The sequence below is a fragment of the Mauremys reevesii genome, linkage group 5 (genome assembly GCF_016161935.1).
Source record: "Mauremys reevesii isolate NIE-2019 linkage group 5, ASM1616193v1, whole genome shotgun sequence".
In the NCBI taxonomy this organism is placed as follows: Eukaryota; Metazoa; Chordata; order Testudines; family Geoemydidae; genus Mauremys; species Mauremys reevesii.
Window position 1 is genome coordinate 21596701 of NC_052627.1, and position 20134 is coordinate 21616834.

At 46.6% G+C, this 20134-nt stretch overlaps 1 protein-coding gene across 2 annotated transcripts in view; it reads left to right on the plus strand.

Moving 5' to 3' along the window:
• HERC3 (HECT and RLD domain containing E3 ubiquitin protein ligase 3) overlaps positions 1-20134 on the plus strand; it is a 101519-nt gene that overhangs the window by 14606 nt on the left and 66779 nt on the right. For both annotated transcript variants that reach the window (XM_039540447.1, XM_039540448.1), the window contains exons 2-3: positions 3219-3482; positions 18953-19112. In XM_039540447.1, the coding sequence (XP_039396381.1) occupies positions 3257-3482; positions 18953-19112 (386 nt within the window). In that variant the 5' untranslated portion in view covers positions 3219-3256. The remainder of the gene's footprint in view (positions 1-3218; positions 3483-18952; positions 19113-20134) is intronic.

The window sequence follows — 20134 nt, forward strand, 5'->3', positions numbered from 1 at the left end:
CCTAAAAACTGTTTAGAAAACTCATGTTTGTGGTCAGTTATACCACCATGCTTTCAAAAGAGCTCAGCACACAGCATCTCCCATTGTTGTCAGTAGGAGCTGCTGGTTCTTCTGCACTTGAAAATCTGGCCACTTAATTTATGGGGCTAAATGGGGGCTGAGGCCCTTTGAAAATCTGGACCCTAGTTTGTATTTATATTACAGGGCTTTCCCAATTTTTTTCATTGCATGGATCCCGTTTTAAGAGATGCCCTTGGTGGCCACATTCTCTCTAATTGTCAATCACTTACCATCCCTGTGGCAACTGCTGCAATTGCTTACATGGAAAATTAAATTAGGGGAAATAATTATTCAATCTATTTTTAACTTTAGCAGCTGGAAACAAGATAGCCAGCTCTCCCCAAACCATAGCCCTGCAACTCTTGGGGAGCGGGGGGTGTATGTGTATCCAGGGGAGTGGTGTGTGTGTGTGTGTGTGTATCCAGCTCCTATATACACACCCAGAAGATTAATATATAGCTAATATATTGTAAGAAATCAATGTAGCTTACCTGTATAAACAAATGCTGGAGACCAAATTTAATGTTGGTGCGACTCTTACAGTCAGTGGAGCAGCACCTGTTTTCACTATCACAGATTTTGAACTTGGACATGTAGGGCTGCTGTTGTGTGGATAGCTGTCAAGCAGGTTGCATGCTGGGAAGAGAGTCATGTCCCAGAGTGAACGTTGAAGCTGCAGCCTCACTCTGCATCGCACTGGCTGTGTTGCTACCCAGAGGTTGGATGATGGGCTTCTTGGAGCGGGAATGTGAGTTTAATACAAGTAGATATCATTTGAAAAACAAACCATCAAAAATTCACGCACACCACTTTTACTGCGCTGCAGTATTGCCTGTTCTTAGGGAACTGCTGTGGTGCACTTAGTTATCACTGCCTGGTGCGTATCAGCTGGGATCTGTTTTAGTGTCAGCTACTGTGCAAGTTGTCTTTCACCCGGCATCTATGTCCAGTATAATTAAAAACCAAAATACATGGAAGAATCAATTTGCACAGGTGGACTGAGCCCTGTCAGCTGGTACAGGAGGAATCCTGACAGGCGACTTTCACCGTTCAGAAGGAGCAGTTCCCCACTGGTGCAGAGGATTTAGTCTATACCATGGTGGATTTGGGGGTTGGGGAGGAGAGGATGGTTGGGAGGGAACAGCCCTGAAAGTTTAAATACAAAGGCCAACAAAGACCAATGGGATTTGCAGCATGTTCTAAAGCAACCCCAGGAAGGGACTCTCCCATACCCATTCCAGGAGAAAACTCCACCCTTCTCAGTCCTGCCTTAGTGGAATTGAGAGCAGGTCACCTCAGCTGACCTCAACCAAGATAGGGTGAGAGATGATCACTCAAATGTTTAGGGCCTCGGTCCCCAGGCTATTTCCTTCTCTTCCCCCCTCACCTTCCTCCCCCAAAACAGTAACCTTGAATCAGTCCTGTTGTATTCCTAGAGCAGCCAAAGGAGTTTGCTGAGGCTTCAGGGGTGGAGTTTTATTGTTAGTGCAACATGTTTTAACAAATGACCCAAATACTTTGAGATTAGGCCGGATGGGAGAATTTACAAAAAGTCTCACAGTCGCTTCTTCTGGAATGAGAGATTGTTCCTCTTGCTGCTGCCAGGTATAAACCAGGAGTGAGCTTGGCTTCTGGCAGGAGTGGCCAACCTGAGCCTGAGAAGGAGCCAGAATTTACCAGTGTACATTGCCAAAGAGCCACAGTAATATGTCTCCCGCTCCCAGCACCTCCCACCCACCGGCAGCTCCGCTGATCAGCGCCTCCCCCCTCCCTGCACCTCCCGATCACCTCCCATGCAGGAGGCTCTGGGGGGAAGGGGAGAGGAGCGAGGGCACGGCAGGCTCAGGGGAGGGCGTGGGAAGGGGTGGAGTGGGGGCAGGGTCTGTGGCACAGCCAGGGGTTGAGCAGTGAGCACCCCCCCCCCCCAGCACATTGGACATTTGGCGCCTGTAGCTCCATCCCTGGAGTTGGTGCCTATACGAGGTGCCGCATATTAACTTCTGAAGAGCCGCATGCGGCTCCGGAGCCACAGGTTGGCCACCCCTGGTTTATGGCATTGTCAAGAACTGGCTGACTTCATGTTTTCTTCTTTCCTTCCTCTTTTGTCTGTCTTTGTTTCTTTGTCCCATGTTACTGTTCCCTCAGAAGGTGCTGTCTGTTAGATGGGTTAGTGGACCCAACAGAGGAGGGGGAAGCCAGGTGTTCTAGTATGCGGGTTTGGGCAAGTCACTTCACATCAGTATCTTGTTTGTACAGCTCTGTTAGGTGCTAAACTACTGTTGTGATGCTCCATGGGAATTATATATGGTGCATCCTTTCTCCTGGACACTTCATGGCCATGGGGTGGGTGGGAGGATGTGTGCACACACAAACGTGTTTTGGTTATGCTCAGTAGTGCAAATCCCTTCTCTGCCTGGATTTCTCAGCTAGTAGTGTACTATGGTATTGCACGTGGCCAGTACCCTGTAAATAATTGAGATCAATCTAATCAGGACCTGTTCAAATAACTTCTTTGCAGATGTCATCCTTTGAAAAGGTGGTCTATTGTAATTGCCCAAAACATTGCACTATCATAGAATCTCAGGGTTGGAAGGGACCTCAGGAGGTCACCTAGTCCAACCCCCTGCTCAAAGCAGGGCCAGTCCCCGGACAGAGTTTTGCCCCGGATGGCCCCCTCAAAGATTGAACTCACAACCTGGGTTTAGCAGGCCAATGCTCAAACCACTGAGCTATCCCTGCTGTGTTTTGAGCCATTAGTTTAGAACATTGTAGTGGGTTTTTAAGGGTCAGAGGAAGAATAGTTTTGTCTAAATAATAATACTTAGCACTCTCGTATAGTGCTTTTCCCTGCTAGATCTCAAAACACTTTAAAAAGTAAGCACCATATCCTCATCTTATATATTGCCAGGGCAGCTAAATAAGGCACAGTGGCTGTGACACACTGGGTCTATAGCAGAGCGGGGAGTGGAGCCCATGAGTCCTCATTCTACTGTCTAATGCCCTATTTATTGGTAAGGGTTAAAGGTGAATCCATGTAGCAAATACACAGACATGACGGGATTAGACAGGAAATATTTTTCTGTTGGTTCCGCGTCCTTCTGAGAACAGGATGTGGTTGCATCACTTGTTCATCACTTTTCATTTCTCTTCTTCCCCAGGAAGGAAAAAGCTACATGACTTGCTGAAGGGAGAGAAAATGTTATGTTGGGGATGTTGGTCTTTTGGCCAGCCTGGGATAGGTAGCAATCTCCAAGCAATCATCCCTGAGCCACAGGTGTATGGATTCATTCACGACCGAAACATCAAGGAGGTGGCTTGTGGAGGAAACCATTCTGTTTTCTTACTGGAGAATGGAGAAGTTTACACCTGTGGCTTGAACACCAAAGGACAGCTAGGCCATCAGAGAGAGGGAAGCAAGCCAGGTACATGGATTTTTTTTTTTGGCTACTTCAAACACCAGCTGCAGTGGTGGGGCACGTGTTTGTTTGATTCTTCATGTGAAAACTCTTGTATGAGTTCTTTGTGACTCAACAATGACTGGAGCAGACAGGCATGCTTAGTTGTACAGAATTAGGGTGCTGAATAAGGTGGGTTTGGTCATTGGAATCTATAGCTATAGAACGGTGGGCTGAGGAGAGAAATAACCATGACGTATCGAAGCATTGCACAATGGTAGAGGCGTCAATACGGGCATAGACGATCTGGGGCAGAAGTTTCCTACTTTGTGTAAATGTGACTTGCTTTCTCTTAGCGTTGTAGCAAGGGAGGGCTGTTAGTTACAGGGCTCTCCCCTGCCTCTCAGACTTCACTGTGTTCCCCAGAATCAAAGGTCTCATTAGTGTAGGGGTTGACGTCTTGCTGGGAGCAACCCTGGGGGCTGCTCCTGGTCCTGTATCAGTGGAAGCTTGGTCATTGCTGTTAGTGGGAGTGAGCCTATTTTTAGCACAGCTGCTGATAGCAGGGTTTCTTTAGACAGGTGGGAAACAAGAGGGTGTCTTCTGAGAACCCTGTAGCAGGGTGTCACGGGGTACAGCTTCATCGCCAGACTGGTGCCTCCTCCTGATCGAGTTGGGGATTAGCTCGAGGCCGACGCTCACACCTGTGGTTTGCACACCAGCACTCTGTCTCTGTTCCCGCCTATGGCTCCTCTCAGCTCCCAGAAGCGCAGTGACTTCTTTGCGACTCCAGCTAGGTCATCATCTGTGTTTCGCTGTCCAACAGTCCAGCCACTTCCCCAGTGGCGAGTAGTGGGGACCCGGGCCGTCTCCTGTGCTCTTCTGTGCCCTCCGTCAAGGCTGCTCTATTTCCCTGGGCCACTTCCCCATGACCCCAGCACCTTCTTCACCCTCACCTCAGGGCACTCAGCTGCTCAGTCCCAGCAGCCAGCCAGGAGCTCCATCTTGCTTCCCTGGTTCCTGCCAGCAGCTGCTCTGTCCAAGGTGCTTAGTTCTCCCAGCCCTTATTCCCTGGGCTCCATGAGGGAAACTGGTTTTACTCTCCCTTTTATCTGAGCCTGCTGGGCCCGGATTGGTTGCTCCCTACAACTCTTCCCTGATTGGCTGTGCTTCACACAAGGACTCACCTCCATTGCTCCTTCTGGGGCAGGGCATGATTAACCCCTTCTATGCCTGTGTGGGGTAGGGACCCCATCTGACAGGATTCTCAGAAGAATCTGTGCCACAGTCTGTCCCTGTCCCTCCACCTCTGGAACAAGGTACACACACACACACACACACACACACACACACACACACACACACACACACACACACACACACACACACACACACACACACACACTTGCCTCCCCATTCTGTGTTAGCCAGCAGAGCCTGTGTGTACAAATTGTGGGTTCTCAACCCCTCCCCTCCCATGTGCCCACAAGGGTGAGTCAATCCCCTTACCTTTATTTTTTTGGAAGGAGTTACAGACCTTCATAAAACTGATCTCTCTAACAGTAACATCCCAGTTTGCTTGGAGCTGCTTTATATCTTTCTCACTCCAGTGTGGTCCAAAGAGCTGGAGTTCTTGGCTGTGATTTTGACTGAAAACAGAATATTAAACGGTTTAAAAAAAGAACAACTCCAAACCAACACTTCCCTCCCAGGCATCCCCAATCCAGGTCAAGGCTATTTCTGCCCTGCGAGGTAGAGGTGTGATTCCCCTGCTCACACATTCATACTCACGCTAGCTCTGATTGAGGTAGATAAATAGCAGCCTATCCACAGTGTCTCCGTGGCTGCTACCCGAGCTATTTGAACTTTTTAGCAGATAACGGTTTAAAGCTCTGACACACTAAAACGGGAAGACAACAAAAATCTGTATCACAATACGCTTCAGAACACAAGGACGTATTCAAAAGTTTAAAAAAAAAACAAAAACAGGAGAAAAGGATGAAGTTGTGTGTGCACTGCAGATGGTGTGGCCCAGTTATTAAATGTAAATATTTATAGGCTAATAGTTCTAAGTCTGCAACAGTAAACTGTTTATTGAAATGAAAAGTTTTATTTGGGGAGTAGAGGTATATTGTTTTCTTAAACTCAGAGGTGGTGGTGTGTTTTGAGTTCGGTTTTAGTTCTGCAGCAAACCACATTGAATTCCATTCATCAAAGCTTTCATCTACTGAATACTTTTCCCCCCAGTCTTTCCAGCCACCAAAATAAACCCCCATAGTTACCCAGAAAAATTATGAATTGCTTTTTCCACTGATTTTTTACCTGTTTTTGTTGCCGTAGTAATAAACACGGATACATTCCCAAAAAAGAAATTAAATAAAATAAAAACAGAAAACAAAGAACCACACTCATTTTGTAAAGGGGGAGAGGCCCAAATAAAAAAAAAAAAGTTGGCGGGTGACTTGGAAGTGGTTGAGTTCCCTTGTCCTATTGCAATTCCTTTGGTCCTACAACTTATTTTTCAATTTGTTATTTATGGAGGATGGGGTTTCAGAAGTGCCTAACTCACTTAGGAGCACAAATCCCACTGACTTTCAGTGGGACTTGTGCTACTCTGTGACTGCAGCATTTTTGAAAATCCCACCGAGAATCAGAGACTAAAATTTAAAAATCACACACTTGTGTGGCTTAGTGCCCACTTGGGTCATTTTTATTCAGCTGGATACAAATATTTCTTCCCAGAGATCTTATTGATTAGTTGTGTTGCTGTTGCACATAATGGCACCCTGACCTTGCTTGGGTCTTCTATGCAAAGGTACTATATGGTGACATAATAAGAAACAGACTGTACAGAGTTTTCAGTCTAAATTCACAAAATAGACAAAGGTGGGAGGGAAAATGGAGACACAAAGAGGTCAGGTGATTTGCCCTAGGTCATACCAGTGTCTGCATTCAGAATAGAATCCCGCTGTCCTGAATCCAAGTATGGTGCTCTGTCCGCTAGATCATGCTGCTTCCCATAAAGATTTTGCCAAGGCTGCAGTGTGGGATTGGGAGGATGGGATAGGAAGCCCTTGGATTGATCCCAAGTTCGCCTCTCCAGCATAACCACAGAGCCATTGCTCCTACTGCTGATTATCTCAAATATTTAATTGCTTTTGAAAACGTTACCCAAACCACATGCTTTCTGAGAGCATTTCAGTGTCATTTGTAAGTCATTGCGTCGCTCATGCTATGGTTCAAAGCAGTGCTTTGGGTCGCATCTCTCCAGGGTTTAGTGCTAACTATGTGAAAGGTAGCTGGCGATGCTCAGGAGCGCAGTACTCGAAAAGAAAGGAAAGCATCTTCCCGTCTCTGATTCCTAGTTTCTTTGTACACATACAAGAGTCTGAGTGGTGAGAGTGGTTTTAAAGCTCCTGAAGGCTCCCAGCCTGCTGCTCCATTGGCTGCAGGAGGCCTGCCTGCAAGGTCAGGGCCCAAGTTACTAAGCTTAACTGGTGAGTAGGGGCGATAGGAACTGGGTATTCCGGCTGCCCTCCCACCCCCGGATTTTTATGGCTAGACATTGGAATGACCTGGCTTATTGTCCTACTCTCTGTTAGCAAACTGTGAATCCATAAATAAGGCTTCGCTTTCATAGAATATCAGGTTGGAAGGGACCTCAGGAGGTCATCATGCCCAACCCCCTGCTCAAAGTGAGGGGAGCTTCGGAATGGGTACACTCGCTGGCGTCCCAAACTGCTGGCAGGAGAGGGATTGCGTCCCCTTCCGATCTTAGCACCTGCATGTGTGTGGTCGGGGGCAGGGTGGAAAGCAGCGGGGGAAGTCGGGTGGCCAGTTGTTGAGCGTTGCTGGAAAGGGCTGCCAGTGCTGTTACTTTACTGCACTCTCCATTGATCTAGGCTTTGGGGCCCAATATGTACCCAAACTCCTGTTAGCTTATTGGCACAACCTGGCTGTGGCTGAAGCAGTGCAAATAGTGTGTGATCCCAGCTATGCCAGTGGGTTTGGGGCTGGCTGGGTTACCCCCAGAAGTGGGTAGGGTCCCCTAGGAGGCCGCTGAACCCAAGCTGGCCAGAGGATAGACACAGATTTGTTGTGTCTCCCGGGCAGCCTCGGCTGGAAGAGCAGCTGCCAAGCCCCACCTGGAATATGGAAAGGTTTACGCTGCCCTACCACACGGCTTTGCTGTTTCAGAGAAAAGGGAAAACGTTTGGCGGTCCTGAGCCTTCTGAAGCCAGTGGGGAAAAACTCGGTGACGTTCGTGGGGTAGGATCAGGCCCCCAGCGGTTTGCATCTCTAAGGGGAGATTCCCATTCCCCCTCCTTATCGCCCTGTGGGAGCTTTTTGCAGTTGCTGCATCAAAAGCCTCCAGTAGCGTTTTGGGATTGTGCCATCCTGTCGTCACGTCCAAGATGGTTCCTTCCCTTGGTGACGTCTGCTCTTTAGCGAAATTCTGGGTAGGACTTTCAACAGCGCTGCACAAAAGCCTAACTCTGCTCCCATTGAATCAATGGAAGTTTCACCAGCAACTTCAATGCGAGCAGAGTTAGGCCAGCGCTGAGCACTTCTGAATGTCCCACTTTCTGTTCCTTTCCTAATTCCAGCTGACTAGTGCGTTCTCCTGCCCCACATCTGTGCATCTATCAATCAGATGGTCACTTTATAACGCCTCCTTCTGTCAATGTCCTTAAACATCAAACGGTAGGATGTCTGTGTGTTCAGGTAGCTCCTCCTGGATGAGTGTCCCGCACTCTGAGAGCAGCTCTGGAGATGCAATAGGGCTTAGAAAGTGGTTAGTTAAGAGGTGGGGTGTATTGTCACCTCAGGCAGGCACGTGGCTGTAATACAAAAATCATACAGGAACAGCAGGTAAAATCCCAATCTGACAGGCTGGTCTCTGGTCCTCCCTCCAGTCTGGGGTATCAGACCCACTGGGGCTAGGCTGTCAGAGTAGAACTTGTAGAGATTTCTGCTTTTCTGCTAACTCCCTTCTCCCTGATTCGACCACTTGTGCAGAATAGGCAGAGCAGAGCAGTTAGAAGTGGAAGAGCCCCATTGAAAGGACCCTCTGCAAAGACAGGGTATATTTCCTCCCCTTTGTGCTCTTCTCTTCTCCCCCCCCCCCCCCGCCCCGAGAGTTACCAGTTTAATGTCTGACACATCTCCAACTTCACATGATGACTTTTTATTGGAGTAGATGTAAATGTGCTCCCCAAGACTTAATTTGTAAATTTCGACTGAGTCACCCATGGGTGTAGAAGCTCTTTCTCCTTTGGCCTGGGTTCCTTAGAGTCCAGTCTCACCTTGGCTGCCCAGCGTGATCCACAGCTCGTGCGGCTGCCGAAAGGGGCATGTCGCTTCAACAGCAGTTGCTTTTGCCTGGAAGTGTCAGAACAGGTTGAGGGGCACGAGGCAAGGGTTCTTGCTGGGTGTATGGTGTTGGCACCAGGGGGCTATGACCCCGAATGGATCTTCAATGGCTCCCAGTGGAGCAGATTACTGAAAGGTCCCCAGTAATTAACTTGCATAGACTGCAGTTTATTCGCGAAGGAATTACACAAGCGGTAGAGGGTTACATTAAGCACATAACTCCAATGTTAGACATTAAAGAACTATACAGTAAGAGCGATACATTCCTCTTAGTGAGCCTCTCTTTCACAACCATACACAAACAGGCCTGTGCTAGCCTCACACAGTTCCTGCTTGGCAAACAGAGAAGGTGGTTACCAACTTCCATGGACGACTTCTTCTCTCCAGGTCCGGTCTCCTCAGCCCTGTGGTCTGTCTCGGATTCCCTCGAGGCCAGGCCTTGGCTGCCTGGAGACCCCTCTGGCTCACAGTCCTACTCGAGCCCACGGAGCATAGTTTGGGCTACTCTGTCTAGCAGCTTTGCTTCTTTAAGTGTCAATTAAGAAATTCCCTAATTTAATTTGCTTGATTTTTATATTCTTTTTCCTCAAAGGAGTCACATGTCTTAAAAGCATCCCCAGTGGGTGTGTGACTACTAATTTTTACCTAATTAATACTTTAGGAGGAGACTGCAAAGTGGTGCCAACTGAACATTAACCCACATTCACTCCCTTATCAATCCTTCACTTCAGCCCCCTGTGTGATGGCCTTCAACAGGGTCGAGATGCCCCGGTCAGCCCATGCTCCACTCAGGATGTTCTGCACATGTTGTTTGCTTTCAAGTGGACATATTTGCTGACCCAAAGATCAGTACTGATCATACCCGCAGCATGGAGCCAGTCAGTTTCACCTCTGCTATCTGCCTGATGCTAAGAGAGAGATTTTGGTCCCTGAATCCTCTTTCGTTCGTTCAGTACGGCCACACCATTTGGGCACCATCGCAACATACGGTATGCTGTGTTATTATTCGTGCCGCACCAGAAGTGTGCTAAGCCATTTAAAAGACACAGGCTCTGTTTATTCAGGTTTTTTTCCTTGTACCTGGAGGTATTGTACCAGCAGCTCCATTTGGCGTTGTGGATCCTTGGTCCTCACGTTGTACAAGGATCCACTCTTTCAACTGGGCCAGGTCCCAGGAAGCCTATAATTGTAAGATGGGGGGTAGGGTAGGGTGGAGAAGGAAGCTTGCACCTTTCCTCTAGCAACAGGAAGCAGAGAAAACCGTGCTTCCCTTACCACCATTGCCTGTAGAGCTGCAGATCGACAAGGCATCAGTGCGTCAGTTTGCATTGTGTAGGCTATCGACGCAGCCTGGGGGCTTGACATGTAATTAAGCTTTACTTTAAAAAAAAAAAAGATTCTGGAGAGTTGTAGGAGTATCCACAGAATGATCCATAACCCCTGGATTTCTTTGTCCCTGACGGCCTGTACTCTGCAAATTGAACTGCACTTATTCTAAACTCCAATACACGGTTAGCTGTGTCCGGAAATCTCAGTGCTCGCACCAGAACTCTGCTAACAGATGTGTATCTTGAATGGAAAGGCTGTGCGGATGCTTGGTCCCCGCTTAACCTCTTGCAGCTGGATGAGGAGTTAGCTGTGCCAGGGCTGCTTCATTTAGACTGTGGGAGGAGCGTGAACGGGAGTCGTTGCACTCACTGGAAGCAACCCTGGGAGGGAGCAGGTCCCAGATGGAAAGCGGTGTCTGGGGGAAGGCGGGGTTGGTGACTGTACGGACTGGGTGAGCATGGGGTAAGTTGGAGAGCCACTTGGCAGGATGGCAGCAGTGGCACAATTGGGAGGGTTGTTGGTTTGCAGCTGTGCTCCCCTCTCCCCCGTCAGTTTCCTTTCTTGTTTGCAGAAAGACAAACTGAAACAGGAAAGAGAGGGAAAAAAGGCAGTTTAAGTACCAGTGACCTGCTGGGCTTGGTGCTCCCGCCCATGCAGCCTGAGTGAAGAGGCTTTTCAGGAGGGAGCTAAAGGGAATGTGGAAGATTCTTCCCCCTGCCGACACAGGAAATGTCAGCACAGTCAGAGCTGCGGGAGTGCACTTCCTTAGGCCTGTGGCAGATCTGCTCTCTGCTCTCCTGGTTTGTATCTGCCCTGCCTCCAAGCCCTCTGGTGTCTCCTCTGCACTGCAAAATAGAACTCCACAGTGCACAGGGAATAATGCACGGTCCCCCTGTAGACTCTCCATTCTGCACTCTCTGCAGCAGAAACACAGCGGTCCTGCTTTTAGGAGTCAGTTGTCAAATCAGAGGATGCTCCTATTTTACGGTCTTGTCCTGCGTGACTTTTCTGGGCTGGGGAAACCCGAGCAGAGCAGCACAAACCCTTTTGGGACCACTAAACTTGTTGAGAGTCAGAGATTGCAGATGGAAAAGTATCTTAAAGTGGTCAGAAAACTTTTTCTGTGGTTGCAGAAGAAATATAACCTCCCTTCAGAAAACAGTCCAACCCCTTTACCCCTGTATGGACACCTGCAGGTCATCATTCACAATCACAACACACTTTTACTTGAGCAACCTTCGTGTAAGACATGCCCCTCCCATAATTTATTGATTGTTTAATTTTGGTATCATTTGTCCCCTTTACCCTAGTTCCCCCCCGCCCAAAGTGTATAAACTCCTATTAAAGTTCATTTTGTTTTTCCAGTGAGACAATAAAGAAAATAGTGCTGCGAGTTTTAACTCTTAGCTAAGGGAGCAATAGGACAGATTCTAGCAAGTTAGGGGAAAATTGTAATCCACCTGGCACTTGCTTGTTGCTGTTTCTCTTCTGGCAAGACATGAAATGTCCCAGAGGCCTGGTAATTACTCCAACAACTGGAATCTCGGATGTAAACCCGCATTCTACAGTTCCTCAGTTCCTCTCAAACCAGGAACAAAGCGCTTTTTCTCATCAAGATAATCAGTTGGCTCACTCCAGCCGCTCCCTTCTAAATAAGGTCTCTTTTTGGAAACCAGAAAAGCTCAGACCAATTCAAGGTTCGCAGCAGCATCTGAGAGGATCTGGCATTCCCTCCTTTTTGGTAATGCACAGTGCAGCTGTGAAAGGCTGCTCTGTCTTATCTCTTGGCTTACCCTTTAAACCACCTGTCTAAGGGGGGAGGGAAGCTTACAAACACTCCTCTCTACTCTTCTTAGAATGCCCTTTGCATGTTGTGCAAACAAAGAAAACTAAATTATTCTGTTTGTTTCTTTAATGTAATATCATTACAGCTTCCTGGCCTTACTCCTGCACTGATGCTGGGGAGCATATTTCTTTATGCTTTGCTGCTGCTTTTCTACTGAACAACCACTATTAAATTACTGAATTGCTTAGCCTTGAACTTCACAATGTTTTTACTATGTTGACAGGAGAAGACTGGAGTTTTCCTGAACTCCGCATTGATGCCTGTGTTCTAGCTGGGATATTTTTATGACTCATTTGTACTTTAGCCCCATGGCAATGGCAGAATGTCCAGCATTTTGATGTTTTCTCCAAACAGCCTGAATATATTCACAAGAACTACAGCAAGAATCCCCCCCCCTTTTTTTTTTAACTAGATGGTTCCAGAGACAGCAAGCTGCTTTCATACTGTATCTATCTGGGAGCTGCAGTTCCTGGCCAATGGGAGCTTCAGAGCCGCCGCTCAGGGCAGAGGCAGCACGCGGAGCCTCCCTGACTGCCCCTCCACCTAGGAGCCGGACATCCTGGCTGCTTCTGGGAGCCATGAGGAGCCAGGGCAGGCAGGGAGCCTCTCTTCCTTAGCCCCACTGCGCCGCCGACTGGACTTTTAGTCAAAAACTGGACACCTGGCAACCCTAGTTGCTTAACCGAGCGGTGTTTTTTTCTGTTGTCAGCTAGGGATTCTGCTGCTTACTGCCTTGATGACCAGGAGATGGGAACAAGGTTTTCTTCTTGTCTATAAAAAATCTTGATATTTGAATTATCCAGCTCTTTCTGGAACAAAATCCACAGATCCTGAATCACTGTGGTTGACTTCATCCACGCTGCTGTGAGTCAGACCAGCACAGCCACCTCCGTGTTCTGCACTGCAAAGGTTACTTTTCTAATTGGCTGAGTCAAGATGTGTGGTTGCTGTCAGCCTTAAAATAGAGTGACTTCATATGTGCATGGGTGAGGGGAGGTGGCATCCTCCAAAACGTGCTGGGGGGAGGGTGACATGTATGGGGACTCGTCCCACCGGGTACTTTGAAAATGGGATTTGATTTAAAAGTTAGTGTGTGTTATGGAGACACCCTAACCCTCTGCTTCCCAGCCTTGTTTTGCTGGAGTCCCTGACCCCCACCCCCTTTTTTTTATTGTGTATTTTTTATTGTGTTGCTGTGCAGTCACGTGCTGTTAGTTCTGCAGGACCTCTGGGGAGTGAATGACGTCTGATCGTGTAATTAAATATGGTCATAATGCTTATGTGCAAGGAGGCAAAATGAGTTGCACTGGCCGACTTTGGCATTTCCTGCCTTTTGAGTGCTTCGAGTTGCAACCTTAATACTCTCTTGGTGTGGGCGTTGTATGGGACCATACCCGCCCTGTGTACCACTGGCTGTCAGATATACCATGAGCAGTACTCATCGCCCTCAGGCAGTAAGCTGGTCATTTCACCTAATATACAATGTAAAGCTGCTACTGCCAAGCCTTGGAGGAGGTGTGGTGTCTCAGCTGGGAGGTCACTCCCCTGTGGTGGAAAAGCCTGCACCTTGTCTGTACTGAAGCTTCCACCAGTTGTCACCATCAGTGGAGAATTCCGGATCCGAATTTTGCCAGTGCAGCCTCAATTCATAATATTTGTTACATTTAGATGGCATGATCTCGGGGTAACTTTGTTCTATATCTGTGCAGTACTAGGCTTGCTTATGGTGCTATACGTACTATATGTATAATAAATCATCTGGTGAAAACCTGTCTTGCAAATGCCAAAGGGAGCCTCTTGTGTCTGCAAAGGGAACACCACCTGACTAGGAAATGTGTTGGAAAAGGAAGGCCTGATTAATGGTGCAGTGGTTTTATCTTGCAGGCAGACAATCAGGGTCAGGGGCGGCTCTAGGCACCAGCAAACCAAGCTGTTGCCTGCTGTTCCCGCGACTGGACCTGCGCTGCCTGGGGCAGCCTATTTTGATCAGGTGGATTTGATTTAAATCAAATTTATTTTAAATCATGATTTAAATCACTAGTCAGGAAGACTTGATTTAATCATGGATTTCTACATCAAAGTGCATTCTTGTTGGTTGTTATAACCTTAGTACATATTCTTCACAACTCAGAGATAGATGTGGGTTTCATTTTTAGAAGGTACTCACTATAAATTTTTAAGTGATTTATTTTGAAAACTTTTCAGATTAGTTTTACAGCTATATCAGAAAATGAATGATTGATTGGTTATTTCATTTACCAAAGGTAATTGAAGCAGATATTTATGAAGTCATTGGGAGGGGAACTATCTCCAATTCAACAGGTTAATCATTAATATTTGGAGGATTTTCTTGCCATGATGTATTAGGAGGAGAACATCACCAGACAGACATTTAAATTGTTTTATTTAACTAAAATGACGACCTTATGGATTTTGTTCTTCAACAGCAAACTATAATATTTTAACAAAACAAGCATGTGAATTTTTGAATTTAGTTAAACATTCAATTTTTTTTATATCAGGTTTGTTTTTGTTAAAATTGTTTTTAATTAAAATAGCTAAATGAAATATTTAAAAAAAAATTAAATCAACTATGTCAGCCAGGTCAACATGAGAAACTAAAAATTTTGTACTTCTAATAAGCCCTTGCTTCCAAGGATCTCGCAGTGTGTTACAAATAAGCTTCACATGACCTTGGGGAGTAGATGTTATCCCTGTTTAATAGATGGGGCGGGTGGAGAGGGAACCAAGGCTCAGAGATTGAAGGTGGTATTTTCATTCCCATTCATTTTGGGCCTATCTCTGCTCCCATTGAAGCCAATGAGCAGGCTCCCTTTGTCCAAGGCTGCAGAGTCAAGAATAGAATGTAGGGGTCCCAATTACCAGAACTGGGTACTACTGCTAGACTACGGCGAAGTCAAACTGTCTTGAAGACAGTGGGCCTCTTCACCATTATACTAACCCATCTGTGTTGCTCCGCTGATGCAAAGGAGCTGTAAAGCTGGGGGATGTTATCAGCTGGGAATTCCACCTGCGCAGAGAGCATGGCTGCAGCATCTCTTCATGCCGGTTGCTAAAATTGCCCATTGGGGCCACTGCCAGGAATAAATCAAAGCAGACTTGGGGCTGCTCTAAATGTACACTGGAAGCCAAGCCACCTTTACCCCTAGCTCTCTTGGGACAGACCTTGCACCAAGTACAGGGTCCAATTTGTATTCAGAAAAATCTGAGGACGACCCTAAAATAAATCAAACTTTGTTACCTTCTCCTAGGAAAAGTGGGTGAGCGGGAGCTAGGGATGAAAGTGGTCCCGTGGACCGAAGAGCTACATTTCAAAACTCCCTCAGGGATTCCCAGCTGGCACGCTGGCTCCGAACACAGATGCTGCAGTGGGGCGCGGCTGTTCTCTGAAATGAAGGGCTGTGACTGGGTGTGTTTTCTATAAACACTTTCAGTTTGGAGTTACAGAGCTGTCAGATGAGGTTGACTCTTTAACGTAATTGGTTTGATATTTAAACACTTTCCCATTATCTAAGGATTCACACCATTTTCCTTTGTGAGTTCCTGGGTGTATTAAACTATCTCAGCTTGGCCTATGAATCTCCAGCAAATATGGTAAAAACAAGATAGTGGGGATAAAAAGCACTAGCCACACCCTTCTCCGCTACGTATTTTCAGTCCAGTAATGCCTGTTACTGACGTCCAAGTATCGATTGCCATTGCCTATGGGAACCTGTAAACGTGCATCAGACATTTAAACTGTCTGTCCTCTACACTCTGTGAGGGGGTGATGGAGGATGAGTTAGGGAAGTATTTGCCAGTTGCCTGTAACACTTTGTACTGTTTAAGGGGGAAGCGGTAGATTCTATAGCATAGTGCATTGCATGTAGTAGCACTGTGTGTGTGGCTTAAACTTCGGTTCCAATCAGAAGAGGATGTAGCTAATACAGCGCCAGGGCCAACTCCAGCTTTTTTGCCACCCCAAGTGGCAGGAGAAAAGCACAAAAGGATTGAGCTCCCGCCGAAGTGCCGCCGAAGAAGAAGAGATGTCGTGAAGGACCCGCTGCCGAAGACCTGGATGTGCCACCCCAATACCGGACAGAGTGCCACCCCTTTCTATTGGCTGCCCCAGGCACCTGCGTCCTCTGCTGGTGCCTGGAGTCGGCCCTGTACAGAGCATATGGGCTGTGCCTTTGGAGCTCTTGGCTATGAGCAGAGCATTATGTGCAGAGAACAGACTGGGGAAAGGCTGAAACTGTGGGTTTGTGATGAGTATATTGAATAAACCTTGCACAGCCTGTAATAGCAGATGGGTAAGTGCATCACAGCAAGCCCAATTAAGGTAACATGAGAGGTGGGCTGCAATTTATAGTGAAGAAGGTAACAAAAGCCAGTTCCTCATGAACGCAAGGAATGTTTTTATTTGACATTTCTTCACTCTGTTTTCTTGTGAAGATTCCTTTCCAGCTGGGGATTTTAATTGGGGACTTTCAGACCCTAAAGCAGGAACGCTACCTTTTGAGCCGAAAGATGATCTAACATCCTCTTTTAATTGTCTGGCCACTAAAAGGAAGAGACTGGTAGAACTAGAACCAAAATCAGTCTTTCCGTGTATCACTGTGTGCTCATGAATGACCTAGTCTTACCATCCATGGTACCCCCAGGCAGCAGCTAGGTGCTTGGAGCCTGCCTGTAAAAACAGGCCACCTAAATCATAGAATCATAGACTTTAAGGTCAGAAGGGACCATTATGATACTGTAGTCTGATCTGCACAATGCAGGCCACAGAATCTCACCCACTCCTGTAACAAACCTGTGTCTGAGCCATGGAAGTCCTCAAATCATGGTTTAAAGACTTCAAGGTGCATAGAATCTTCCAGCAAATGACCCGTGCCCCATGCTGCAGAGGAAGGGAAAAAAACCCCAGGGCTTCTGCCAATCTGCCCTGGAGGAAAGTTCCTTCCTGACCACAAATATGGTGATCAGCTAAACCCTGAGCATGTGGGCAAGACTCACCAGCCAGACACCCAGGAAAGAATTCTCTGTCGTAACTCAGATCCCAGCCCATCTAACATCCCATCACAGGCCATTGGACATATTTACCGCTAGTAGTCAAAGACGAATTAATTACCCAAATTAGGCTGTCCCATTATACCATCCCCTCCATAAACGTATCAAGCTTAGTCTTGAAGCCAGATATGTCTTTTGCCCCCACTGCTCCCCTTGGAAGGCAAATAGCACAGAACAGGCCACAGAGTGCTGCAGTTGGGCACGGAACTGCCCCAACCTTGGACTCGTGTGTGTAACTTACATGGCTGCTCTTGACAACTGAGTCCTGAGCTACGTGTGTCCACCCTTACTGTTATGAGAGAAGGTGAAAATCTTAAATTAGGTAGAAAAAGTTACAGAAACTAAGTTGCTAAGCACCGATCACTATTTTCATAGAATGTAATCTCCCCTCCCTTCCCTCTCCTGCTGTAGGCAACCTGGTTTTCTTATGAAAATGAATCCTTTGCTTGCATGTGACAGAGCAAAGCTTTTTTGGTCCAGTCTGAAACCTCCATCTGTATTTAATTTTTGTCTAATTAAAAATCATTTTGATTTGGTGGGAAAGTTTTGCTACCAAACATGTGCCAGCTTATTGCAAGACAGAAATTTTCATTTAGTTAAGTAAGCACTTAAAAAAACACCCTTGTAATGAAAGTGCCTTGATCGCTGATGCTACAATAACATTAAAGCTATTTCAGATACATAGAGTGACTTAGTAGTGAAAAATTAATTGCAGACAATATTCTTATGGCAGGGTGACTGACTTTTACTCCTCTGTAAAATCTCTTGATGTACTCACTGTTTAATGCAGACATGAGAGAGTGTTATAATTTGTAGTAATTTAATTGGGCTGATTGATTTCTGCCTGGTTCAGTCTTGGTACTATGTGATATTATAGCAGCTCAGCTTTGGTAAGCTGGGTACTGTCCCAGGAGATGAATAGGGAAGAGAGGTGAGCAGTGGAGCTAACGTTAGGAAGATGTGTGAAGTAGGGAAGGAAGGAGTGAGGAGTTTTGGAGGGGCCTGCTAGGTCACTCACTGATTCCTCACAAGAGAGCTGAGTGAGACAGTCGATGGGTACGTCTACACTACCCGCCAGATCGGTGGGTAGTGATTGATCTATTGGGGATCGATTTATCACATCTAGTGTAGATGTGATAAAATCGATCCCCGATCACTCTGCCGTCGACTCACCGCCATCCTCACAGCCAGGTAAATCTTAGCTGAAGTTGCGTATCTTTGGTCAACACCTCCTCCCCCACAGTGTAGACCTAGCCTCAGGCAGGGACAGTCCAGTTCATGACTAACTCGCTTTATTAGCTCCCTAAATACTTAGCTGCAACATGCCCTGCACCTGTACCTTAATTACACTTGCTTTGATGCACATTACTCGCACACTACAACACTACATCAGGCTAGACTTTCAAAAATCTCAGCAGACACAGTTTTGGCCAGACTTTCAAGAGAGCCCAGCACGTTGAGTACTGAGATCCCCTGAAAATTGGGTGACACATGCCACAGCAGAAGCTGCTAGTTACTGAGCTCTTCGGAAACTTTGCATCTCTCTGCTGCCATGTGGGTGTTGGTCACAGATGCAACATGACTGTGAAACAGTGCAGGAGAAATACATTAACGGTTGTGAGGTGATCCGATACCATGGGCGATGGGGGGCAGGTAATCACCATAAACAGAGGGGTAATTCAGTTTTTGTATCATCATTTGTATTCAACTTGTGCGTAGTGGGCTTCCCAACCAAGCCTGGGATTTCATTGTGCTAGGTCCTGTACAAACACATGTCTTCTTTATACCCGAGGATATGTGGTGTATGTACAGGGCTGTAATGTCCATGCAGAAATATGAGAGCTGCCCTGTTGCTTAGGGGGTTTCTTGTCTTCCTCAGAGCAAATTGGAGCATTGGCAGATCAGCACATAGTCCATGTTGCCTGCGGGGAGTCTCACAGTGTGGCACTCAGTGAGCACGGCCAGCTCTTTGCCTGGGGCGCAGGTAGTGATGGACAGCTCGGGATCACGACTAGAGAAGATTCTGTGGCAGTACCAAGGTAAAGTTTACAGGAACCAAATGCTAAAGTTTTCACATGCAATGTATAAAGTTAGATCTTCTAGTTCTTCTTCCTGGGCCTGTGTGAGTCTTTTCATGAACTTCAGTGGCCCTCCTTGTTTTAAGAGTAGTAAAGGCAGGACTTTTCTCCCCATCCCTATTCTGGTTATCAAGTCATCGAGGCCCTTTGGTTTTGGTTTTTACTGGAAAAAGTCTCAGGTTTTACAAAAGCTGTTTGGATTCCACTGATTTCTTCTCTTCTTTCTCCCCACGCCCCGCCACAAATTAATTTTGGACCTCTCAGGTACATGAAAATATGGATTAAGTTAAGAAAATCCAATCCATTACATTATTTATGTTAATTACGGTTTAGTCTAAGTGTAAATGCAAGACTGTCAGAGTGAGGCAATGTAGTGGAAGATACGCATGCACATGTATACACGTGTGTTCAAGTACTCATAAAAGAAGGGCCAGAACTCCCTGGACCCAGTTGCTTTCTCCAGTAGGAGAGATAGCGACTCAGTAACATGGGCCGCCCAGGTTACTGAGTCACCATCTCTCCTTCTGGGTGAGGAATATTCTTCCTACTTTCTCTATTGCCTTTTTTTCTGTCCTCTCATCCTTCCCTAGTAACCCCGATTTTGACCCTGAAAACAGAAGTTAATTTTTTGCACTGATTTTTCACTTTTAATTTTTTGTAATATACACCAATCAATTCCTGGGAAATTTTAAACAAAATAAAAATGACAAGCAAAGGACCTTGCAAGTCATTCATCCCTTTTGGTCCAGAGATGAGTTTTTGTTAAGTTCTGCTGCACAATTCGATGCATTATACTACGCTATCACAGACGAAATGGACCTTGCACTCTGGTTTCTCAGGAGGAAAAATGGGGCGTAAATTAGCAGGTACTTTTTTTTCTGATGCTATAATATTTTAGAACTTTGTATGAGACGTGGGGAGGAGTTGGGATGCAATGAAAATGCTGATTGGCACCCAACCACCCTTTTACTCCCTAAAAATTC